Below are 11,133 nucleotides of genomic sequence, written 5' to 3' on the forward strand. Positions count from 1 at the left end.
TGAATTGGAGTAGCCGGTGAGAGATTTATAACTAATGAGAAGAGATACAAAATTAATATGACAAATAAGAGTAGTTATTTTGTTGTCAACAAGGACCAAAATTTATTATGCGTGTCATTAGAAATATCATCAATAATATAATTTGGCATCAAACCATCAACTTTTTTTTTTTAAGAAGCCAAAATGATATATATTAACACAAACAGCCTCCCCTGCACAAGACGTACCGAGGTAGACTAAATAATAACAAGAGAGTCAGAGAGATACAATCAAAATAAAATCATACAAGGCCCAAACACAACAATGGACTAGACCACCAACTATGGTAGTTTAAAGCTAACGTGATGTTCGTCGTCTTCAACCACCGAAAAGAGAAAACTTTGATCTTGTCCAATAAAATATGAGGTGTGCCCGTTGAACCTTTGAACAACCGATGATTTCTCTCTGTCCATAACACCCAAACACAAGCGAGCCAAACAAGCTGCAAAAAGGACCGTCGCGCTCGAGATACACCTAATGAAGCCGTAAACTGAACAAAATGGTCACGCAGAGACGTGGAATCCACCAAGGAAATGCCAATCCATGCACGAACTAAATCCCAAAGTGATCCAGCAATACTGCAGGAGAGAAATAAATGATGGGCCAACTCAGCCGCTCCACATCCAAAAACACAAGTGGCAGCCGTAGGAGGCAAAACGCCACGAGTAACCAGGTTTGCTCTCGTGGGCAACCTGTCCCGCAACAAACGCCACGCAAAGATGGAAACCTTCAAGGGAACCTGAGAGTGCCATATAAGGTTGTCCGCATCCTCCAAGGTGTCAAACCATCAACTTAACACTTAAGGATTAGCCATATGTATAGTTGCCTTAGCTGGTTCATGAGCAACTATGTTAGTTTGCTTCATAGTAAACTCGACCAACAATTTTGGACAAAAAACATGAAGCTTAACAATACAACCAAAATACGATTAAGTTATCTATAAAAAATGAGTCATAATGAAAAATCAAACAAAGTCGATATTTTCATAACATGATGTTTAATGAGGAGTTGGCACACTAAAATTCTTTCCAAAAATAATATAAAATTTTGAATTTAACAGTTGAAATTGTGAATTTAACAAGTGCTCTGGGGTACTATTTAACATAACCCATATAAAAATCACGAGCCAACATAAATTTTGTGTATCTTTTTTTTATTTTTATCCTTTATTAGCAATTACTTTGATTTTTTTTCAAGAAGCCAAACAAATATATTAAAAAATAACGCTAGCTCATTTCGCACAAGGTGTACCAGAAAGGGTTAAAGAATCCACATAATACAAAAGGAGAAACCTCACAAAGTAGCCAAAGAAACAAAATTATGTTACAACCTCAAAACATAAAACAGGGCTAACCCTCCAGACCGAATAATCGAAATAAAAAACAACATAATAAGATTTGAGCCACCAAAAAGTTTGGAGTTTAACCTTTTGCAAAAGAGAATGAAGTTGTTCTGATTTATTGTGGAAAAGCCTCGAATTACGGTTCTTTCAAATAGTAAAAAGAGTTGAAATCCAAATTATATTAAAGTCAATCGAGACTTTTTGGAGAAACCACCAAGACTTCCAAACTGAAGGAAATAGTTTGATTTTTTTCTTAGTTTATTGTTAATGCAGTGACATTATGTAAAATAGGTTAACACATTTATTCAATAAAAAAAAATCACAAATTTACCATATCGTACAACAAAGTTTAGATCATCTTTGTGATTTGACAAAATACAATATTCTCATTGAATGTCAGTTTAAAATTTTACACTATCGCTATATCTTCTATTCTCTATTTTTTTAAACTTGAATGACTTTGTTTCTGCCAACCTAATATGTTTTTGCAAATTCTAACGAACGAGAATGAATCCTTTCAATTTCTTTTTCCTCAATTTTCATATCTCAACCATCAATCAACTTTCTTCCATTTCTTTTAAATTTAAATATTATTTTATATTTATGATCCAATGGTCAATTATCCACATTATTTCCTCAATTTATTTTTGAACTTGAGAGAATCCTCTCTCCTAACGAACAAAATCCACGAAATTGGTCAAATGAAATTACTCTCGTGTCCTTTTTAATAATTAATTTTTTAAATTTATTGAAAATTAATATATCTCATATATAATATAAACTAATTATTCAATGAATTTTTTTTTTTTCTACAAATTATTCAATGAATCTTATAACAATTTTTTATAAAAAAAATTAAAAGAAATATTTGCTTTCTGTTATGAACTATTTCTAGAGAATAACTAGAATAGAGAAGAAGGAGAGAAAAGGGAGAAGAGAAAGGAATAGAGTATTGTATTGTTCTATTCAAGGTGTGTGTTTTACATTGTGATATAGTCATATATATAGGAGATTACATGGGCCAAGATTATGGGCCTAGACAAATGGACATCCACATCTATACTATTCATAACACTCCCCCTTGGATGTCCATCGATGATATGCCTCATTAAAACCTTACTATTAAAAACCCAGTGGGAAAAATCATAGTGAAGGAAAAAGAGTACAACATCTTTTGTGTGTGAACTGCCTCGTTAAAAACCTTACCAGGAAAACCCAGTGGGACAAAACCACGGTAAAGGAAAAAAGAGTGCAGAACATATTTATATCTCCCCCTCATAAAGACAATTGTATATGAGACGAAGAAACTCAAATAATCTTATGTAGTTGTAGTAGTTGCTCAAAAGTTTTACTTGAAATTGACTTTGTAGAAAGACCTGTCTTATCTTCTTGATCATATACTCTTCTCCAAATATGTAGTTTGTGCGACATTATCTTCACGTTGAATCGTTGCAAGAACCCTTTAGAAGAAAACTCACAAATTCTTGTATCTGATGAATTATATACTTCAACCAAAACACATTCTTGATTTATCTTCTATAGTGCTCATCTTTCCTCATCATTATCAAGTGAGCCAGTCAAATACGTTAAAACACATATTTCACATGAATTGAGTATTTCAGATGCTACTCAACTTAATTAATTTTTTGAATTCACTTCAGGTGAATACGCTTCTTGAAAATCAATGATTGACATTTATCAATATACTTGAATAACAATTCAAACTCTAAACATTTTGTTTTTATTATTTTTCTCTTTAAAACTTATTCATATCGATTTATCTCCATCTGCAGATGAAATGGACTACTGGTCCAAAAACATTTCGCTTTGCAAAGCTAGTTTAATTTTGTATCAATTGCGTCTATCTATTTAGTCAATCATTTCATTGTCTATAATCCTTAATAGACTTTGATTTATGATCCTCATTGTCATTTATCACATATATAGCGCTTTATTATGTGCAAAAATATTGTCAACGTTGACTTCATCTCGGTTTCATCGTATTCCATTCATGACATAATTTATTGAGATCTCTTTATTTTCATAAATTTTAGGTACCTAATAAGTTCTTCTGGAACTGAAAAATCAATTATGTCAAATGCTCTTTTGAGATTTTCATATCCTCACTTGGGTCATCTTTCTTTTTTTTAGCTCCTTATCTTATTTGAGGAATTTATCCTTGAAACCGATTTGCTTACCATGCTTCAAGCGTGGTTAAGAATCATTTGCAATATTAGATTGTCCAACAGAGACATTCATTTTTATTGGAGCATTAGCAGCTGTTGATTGATTTCATAAACTTTGCAAATGAGTTATCTTTTGAACTTCTGGTTCATATTGATTTCTAAGAGGATCAAAATAACAATTATTAATTTATTTCAAAACATTTCAATTGAACTTCTAGTTCATATTTTTAGCTGCTTATTATCTCCCCCTAATATTGGGAAAACTAATTTACCAATTGATAATCAACCCATAAAGTTGTAAAAAAATCTCCAATTATTGGCTCACTTTGGAGATTCATATAAAAATTATTTTCCCAATATTCTTTTACTACCCATTTAAATGCATTATATTGGAGCAATTGAGACGTACCCAACACATCCAAAAATGTTTATATGGGAAAATAGGTTTATAAACTAAAATTCAAATAAATTAGGGGAGAGCTTATGTATATAATAATTTGTTGGCATGATGCTATTCAATATCTCAACATACATGTTTGAGTGTTCCCAACTATAACTTAGAATGGATCTTCAGGTCCATTATTTTTTGTTTGTATGAACATATTTCACAAGATGTTTGGTATAAATTTCAATTAACATATGATATTTATCAAATACTTTCTAGAATAATATATATAAAATGATCTCATAAAAATAATCTCACAAACTTCTGGTTGTGAGTTTATAACAAACATACATGTGACCATTTAGTTGATGCATCAATTAAAATTTTAGGAATCTAATCGGTCCACATGATCGGTGTATTGATTTACAAATATCACCTTATATATATATTCTAAAAAATAAAAGATGCTCATTTACTTAATTTATCAACTTCCTTCGGGAACTAGTAACACATAAAAATTATTAGATTGAAGAAACTTCAGGCCCTTCAATTCATATAAAATTATTTTATATTTCACATCATAATAGATTCGGGATGACCCATCCGATCTTGCCAATTACAAACTTAATATAATTTAAATTGTAAACTTCTGGTTTACTTAAACATGTGCTTAAGTTGCACTAATATCATAAGTACACCACAAACTAGAGACAAAAGTTGATAATATGTCTCGTAATATAGAGATAACATATCTCCGTCGTTTCTTGTTTCAATATGATATTCATTTATGCGAACATCCTTCAAACATAAAAAATTTCTTTAAGACTTAAAAATATACAATACATTGGCAAAGTGTAACTTTGTTTCTCGATATAATAATGTATTGGTTCCCTTTTCTTTTGATAAGAAATGTATTGGTTCTTCTGGAGCCTTCAATAATTTTTTTTTTTTTTTTTGTACTACCAAATATAAAAAGTTAATTCCTTCCAAAAAAAAATATAATCTTTAATTTTTCATGAATAGCAATAATTTACTTGTATGAGAATTAGAAGAAATATTTATGTTGATTTCAGCGGAATAAGAAAATAGTTACATTTAAATTATTATTTTTTATTTGAAACCATAGTAGCATTTAGAATTATAATCAATAAATTGATTTAAATAAGTAACCGAATAATTAAAATCAGTTTATATTTGCAAACTGTAACCGAATTATAATTATAAGTAAAAAAACCTATTCAAAAGCTTAAGGAAAAATAATCAACATAAAATAAACTCAAAACTTAATGTATTCAAAGAAAATTAGTAAAATGTAACGTGCCAACATAAATAAGGCTCAAATATATCATGTTAGAGCTTCGTGCTGATAACGTGTTATGAACTATTTCTAGAGAATAACTAGAATAGAGAAGAAGGAGAGAAAAGGGAGAAGAGAAAGGAATAGAGTATTGTATTGTTCTATTCAAGGTGTGTGTTTTACATTGTGATATAGTCATATATATAGGAGATTACATGGGCCAAGATTATGGGCCTAGACAAATGGACATCCACATCTATACTATTCATAACACTTTCCTTTATTACAATAGTCAAAAAGAATTACTTGACCATGCACATTGACCAGTCATATGCATACTTACTGCATAGTAGTTAGTACCATCCATCAGTATAAATGAATGAATGTTTATCACTGATCATTAATTCATAACTAAGAGAAAAACCGAAACAGAATCAAATCAGAAACGTAATAATATAATGGGGAATGTTAACTTGTGCCCTTAAGGGCACATGTTAAGAAGACCAATATAGTAAAAATTTATTATAATACTTTTGTAGGTAGCTTTTGTATCATTTAATATTTTTGTATCATTAAATGCTACATTTCTTTTTTTAGGTAGCTTATCATGTGCCCTTAGGGCACATGTTAACATGATCCTAATATAATATAATACGGTCGAAAGAAACAACCAACTCTATAAAATGACCAAACCACCCTTCATTCACCCTCTCTATCATTTGATTTCATTTCACATTTCAATTCTCTTTAACCCTTTCTTCTCCCTCACACATCACAACACACCAAAATCATAACCCAAATGGATCCTTTCAAAGGATCCGAATCCGAACCCGAAAACCCAATCGCATCATGCATCTCTATGCTCTCCCTCCGTAACTTCACAGCCTGCAGCGACTTCGCCCGCCGTTTACCTCTCTCCGATTCAATCGGCCGTATCCTCACAATCGCCGACGTTCTCTCCGCCCCCGACCACTACTCAGTCCTCCGTCTCCGCCGCTCCGAAGCCGTTAACCGTGACCTAGCTCGTCAACATTACGCGAAGTTCGCGATCCTTCTAGACCCTACAAGCACTGAAAAATTCCCTTTTCAAGATGAAGCCCTAGCACGTGTTCGTGAAGCTTGGCACGTGCTTTCTGACCCTGATCGCCGCGCTGTTTACGACCGTGGTGTTGTTGACACCTCCGCTACGTTTTGGACTGCATGTCCTTATTGCTGGAATTTGTATCAGTATGAGAAGAAGTATGAGGGTTGTTCTTTGATGTGTCAGGGTTGTAGTAAATCTTTTCACGGTGTTGCTGTTAAGCCGCCGGTGAAAGTTGGTGCGACGGTGGTTGAAGGGGAAGAGCGGCGGCAGTATTATAAATGCCGTGCTAGAGTCCCATTGAAGTTTTATGAGGTGAAGGGAGTTGGTAATGAGAGTGAAAATGAAAATTCTGCTGAGTTTGTGTATGTTTCTGATGATGATGGTGATTGGGAGAAAGAATGGGGGAATGTGGGTGGTGCTGGTGGTGCTGGTGGTGGTGTGAGAAATGATGGTTTTGAGAAGGTGATTCAAGATGATCATCAAATGCAAGGGAACGAGAAACCGAAGACGAGGATGAAGACTGTGGCAAGGAAGAGTGTTGTGAACAGAGTGACAAGATTTGATTTTGATAGTAACTTGAATGTGGGTGTGGATGCTAAGGATTGTGAATTGGAGTTTACAGAAGGAGCTGATGATGTCTTCGTCGGGGTACGGTTCAATGGATGATGATATGGTTTTTTTCTTGTTCTTTTGTTCTTTGGCTAGGTCTAGTTCTAGCAGCATGATAGTGTGTAGTGTTATGAGAAAGTGTTTTGCATAGGTTTATTTTGAGGGAAGAAAAATGACTGAGAATTGGAATTTGATAGAATAGTTGTTAAATTGATGATCACCTGCATTGTTATGTTAGTGGGGAGGCATTGCATTGTTGATATCTTACATTTTTGTAATGCACATTTCCCTTGACCTTTCTGAAACTGAAAAGAAAAAATTTGGTCTTTTAGATTTTGTGATTCAATTGTTTTAGTTTTACATGTTCATGCTTCCTGTGAATTGGATTGTGTGTGTGTCTGTGTGCGCGTGTGTGTGATAGTTTTGGTCTTTATGCACCTTCTCTTTTCATCTTCCACAGCGGCGGTCATGGTTATTAAACTCGCGGGAAAAGAAAAAATTTGGTCGTTAAACTCACGGGAAAAGAAAAAATTTGGTCTTCTTTTAGATTTTGTGATTCAATTGTTTTAGTTTTACCTGTTCATGCTTCCTGTGAATTGGATTGTGTGTGTGTGTGTGTGTGTGCGCGCGCGTGTGTGATAGTTTTGGTCTTTATGCACCTTCTCTTTTCATCTTCCACAGCGGCGGACATGGTTGTTAAACTCGCGGGAAAAGAAAAAATTTGGTCGTTAAACTCGCGGGAAAAGAAAAAATTTGGTCTTCTTTTAGATTGTGTGATTCAATTGTTTTAGTTTTACATGTTCATGCTTCCTGTGAATTGGATTGTGTGTGTGCGCGCGCGGACGCGTGTGTGATAGTTTTGGTCTTTATGCACCTTCTCTTTTCATTTTCCACAGCGGCTGTCATTGTTGTTAAACTCGCGGGAAAAGAAAAAATTTGGTCCTTAAACTCGCGGGAAAAGAAAAAACTTGGTCTTCTTTTAGATTGTGTGATTCAATTGTTTTAGTTTTACATGTTCATGCTTCCTGTGAATTGGATTGTGTGCGTGCGTGCGCGCACGCGTGTGTGATAGTTTTGCTCTTTATGCACCTTCTCTTTTCATCTTCCACAACGGCGGTCATGGTTATTAAACTCGCGGGAAAAGAAAAAATTTGGTAGTTAAACTCGTGGGAAAAGAAAAAATTTGGTCTTCTGTTAGATTGTGTGATTCAATTGTTTTAGTTTTACATGTTCATGCTTCCTGTGAATTGGATTGTTGGTTTTGGTCTTTATGCACCTTCTCTTTTTCATCTTCCACAGTGGCGGTCATGGTTGTTAAACTCGCGGGAAATTTGAAAAACGGCTTTTTATCTTTTTTCCATCTCGGTTTTCACACTTGGTTCATTATCTTCGTTGTTTCAGTTTGATTTTGTTCATGTTAGATTTTTGCTTTATAATTAAGTTAAAAATTTATATAATGGATGATTTTATTGTATTACATAGTATATTTGTTGTGCATATATTATTTTTAATATGAGGTCAATTCGTATGAGTCTACGGGTTTACAAGTCGATTTTACATAAGGCAGTAAATCCCTCTTCACCTCTTCTTCATCTCCTGCCTCGGAAAGAATAGCATGTTCATCCTTATACCACTATTCACCAAATTTTGATCCCTGGTAGCTGTTTCTTCAACACCAATATCTACATTATATTCTTGCTTTGCTTGTTCTGTTTTTCCTCCTTCTTTGTCATGCTCCATCTGGGCAGGTAGCCGGCTAAAATTTATATTCCAACTTCTAAGAGGCACTACTCACTGCTGAAACACAAACAAAAACCAGTAACAAATGAGAAAACCCAATAATGTCAAACATCAAGATCAAAGACTCAGTACACAATCAATCACGATTCATTATATAGCAACAAAAAACACCAAATCTGCATGAACGAAAGTTTGTGTGAAACGAATAGATGAATGGAAATAAGGGCGGTGAGTTTCGGCAAGATGAATGGAAAGGATGAAGAGGAATGGGAAAATTCAAAAGTATATTTTCAATTTAGTCCCTGTGACATGTCAAAGACGTGGTTGCGTAGGTAAACTATCACATAGGCACTAAACATGTCGGTTCATGTACTAGTATAACAGAAGCATTTTAATAGAAAGATTAAATTGATTGACGTTTTATAATTTTCAAGGTGTTTTTGTCTATTCGTAAAACGCATGAACTAAACTGACCCTTGCAAATTTAGGTACCCAATCAGCGATTCACTCTTTGTTTTTAAGTAGATCACTTGTGAATTAAGTAAGAGTTAAGAGGCTGTATTGAATTTTCTTCACTTCTCCCATATCATTGTTGATAAAATTAGTTTTTCTATTTAATTTTTATTAAAAAAAAAAAAAAAAAACTGATAAAAAGAGAAATCAAACAGTCTAAAAAAAAACTATGTACAAAGTAATCAATTCCTGTTAATATTGTTCTAAAATCTAAAATAACAACTGAGGTTTGGGAAGAAACAGTTAAAATAAAGTTAGTGTAAAAACAAGGAAGATGAGAGATATTTGTCTTTGGTACAGCTATTTGGAAACTTCAAAGTAATAAATATTCATATTCCTTCACGAGTAAATGAAGTTAAATAAAGGATGTAACTGCAAATCCAAAATATATTTTTGCATATCAATAAGATTACAAAATTTTGTGTTATAAAAATGGTAGTATATCAGAAGATAATAATATCATTATGAACATTTAAAATAGGCATGATCTCATACTTAATTTCAAAATCCTATCATAAATTCCTTGATTTTCATATCCCTTTTATAAAGTGACGAAATAGTTGCCAAACATATTCAATCTTCCTTGCTTTTGATGTAATTGCATTTCACTTGCCTCTTTTAGCACAAAGGTTTCTATTGGAAGCAAAATGGTTTTACTTCGACAGGTAAGATTATTAAAACTTGTTTTGTTTGAAAGGTTAAATGCAAACTTGTTTCCTTTCTTGTGTTCTACTAACATAGTTTGAACAGGGCATGCAACATGTTCGAAATTACTATAACTCCGAAGCTCAAATGATAAGAAACAACTTTTCACGGTCGACGTTCATCTCACAAACATACAAAAGCAGTTTCTTGAAGCAAAGATCAAAGGCAGAGAACAAATTACTAGCAGCCAAGAAACACAGTGAAGCAGAAAAGAGACGTAGAATGCGAATCAATGGTCAATATGACACCCTCCGCGATATCCTCCCCAACTTGATCAAAGTTAGTGTCATTCTTAAAAAAAATTAACCAACTTTGTGAAAACAAAATTTCCTTTATTTTCGTGTCAACTACAAGGAAAAACGGTTAAATATGATTGATGCCACCGTAATTGCAATAACAATGCAGCCTAAATCATGTTTTCTAATTTTGGCCGCTGTGAAGTCAAGTTTCTGGCTTTGCCCTTCGTGTAATTATAAGTTGCGATTTTCCTAAAAAAGCTTGCTTAAGTTAGACATTTTTATTTATTAACAGAAGGACAAGGCATCAATACTAGTGGAGACTATCAAGCAAGTGAAGGAGTTGAAGAAAAAAGCATCAAAACTAGAAGAAGATAATCATGGTACCTCAAAGGAGGTCAAGTTTCCAAGTGGAGTAGACAAATTGAGTTTGGAAAAGTGTAATGATAAGGAGGGTTTAGTGAAAGCTACATTAAGTTGTGAGGATAGACCAGGATTAATGTCTTCTATAGCAAGAGCATTAGGGTCAATGAAAGCCAAAGTTGTAAAAGTTGAGATGGTGACAGTAGGTGGAAGAAACAGAAGTGTGTTATGGGTGCAAGGTATTGAAAATGAAGGTTTGGGGATGCTTAAGAGTACTTTAAAAGTTGTCATGCATAAGCCAAGCTCTAAGATGAGACGGTTTACTCAATAAGTGTTTTTTGTTATAGGATTCACTTAATTCTGACTTATGTTGGTAAAGTGCTGACTAAAGAACTATAACATGTAAAAGCTAATTACATGTTTTCTTTCTAGGTTTAAGGAACACATAATAATAACTTTAGGGGAACTTTGTAGAACTGAGACTCCACCATAAGGCTTGTTTACTTTTGCAAGAAACATTCAGCTCTTAGTTTGTATATGAATATCATATCCAACTCTTTAAATGAAGTGTAACATTACATGACAGATTAACATGTAATTTGTGTAAGGGCCCGCCATGGGTGTCGGTGGATTT

General features: G+C 33.5%; 2 protein-coding genes across 2 annotated transcripts; both read left to right on the top strand.

Moving 5' to 3' along the window:
* The first annotated feature begins 6,048 nt into the window (after positions 1–6,048).
* On the top strand, positions 6,049–6,999 carry LOC123904317. Its single transcript, XM_045953996.1, has one exon. It carries the CDS (start codon positions 6,049–6,051, stop codon positions 6,997–6,999), a length of 951 nt encoding a protein of 316 aa, XP_045809952.1.
* A 2,843-nt stretch (positions 7,000–9,842) lies between these two features.
* LOC123904318 (transcription factor bHLH131-like) lies at positions 9,843–11,067 on the top strand. The gene is made up of 3 exons (XM_045953997.1): positions 9,843–9,860; positions 9,946–10,179; positions 10,432–11,067. Exons 1-3 carry the CDS (start codon positions 9,843–9,845, stop codon positions 10,828–10,830), a joined length of 651 nt encoding a protein of 216 aa, XP_045809953.1. The 3' UTR covers positions 10,831–11,067.
* The last annotated feature ends 66 nt before the right edge of the window (positions 11,068–11,133 follow it).

This window comes from Trifolium pratense, linkage group LG2 (assembly GCF_020283565.1).
Source record: "Trifolium pratense cultivar HEN17-A07 linkage group LG2, ARS_RC_1.1, whole genome shotgun sequence".
In the NCBI taxonomy this organism is placed as follows: Eukaryota; Viridiplantae; Streptophyta; class Magnoliopsida; order Fabales; family Fabaceae; genus Trifolium; species Trifolium pratense.

What these genes read in the sequence shown, in the direction of transcription:
- LOC123904317 (XM_045953996.1), top strand. Translation starts at nt 6,049, where the DNA reads ATGGATCCTTTCAAAGGATCCGAATCCGAACCCGAAAACCCAATCGCA.
- LOC123904318 (XM_045953997.1), top strand. An exon ending in TCCTCCCCAACTTGATCAAA is followed by an intron (nt 10,180 to 10,431) that starts GTTAGTGTCATT and finishes ATTTATTAACAG; the next exon opens with AAGGACAAGGCATCAATACT.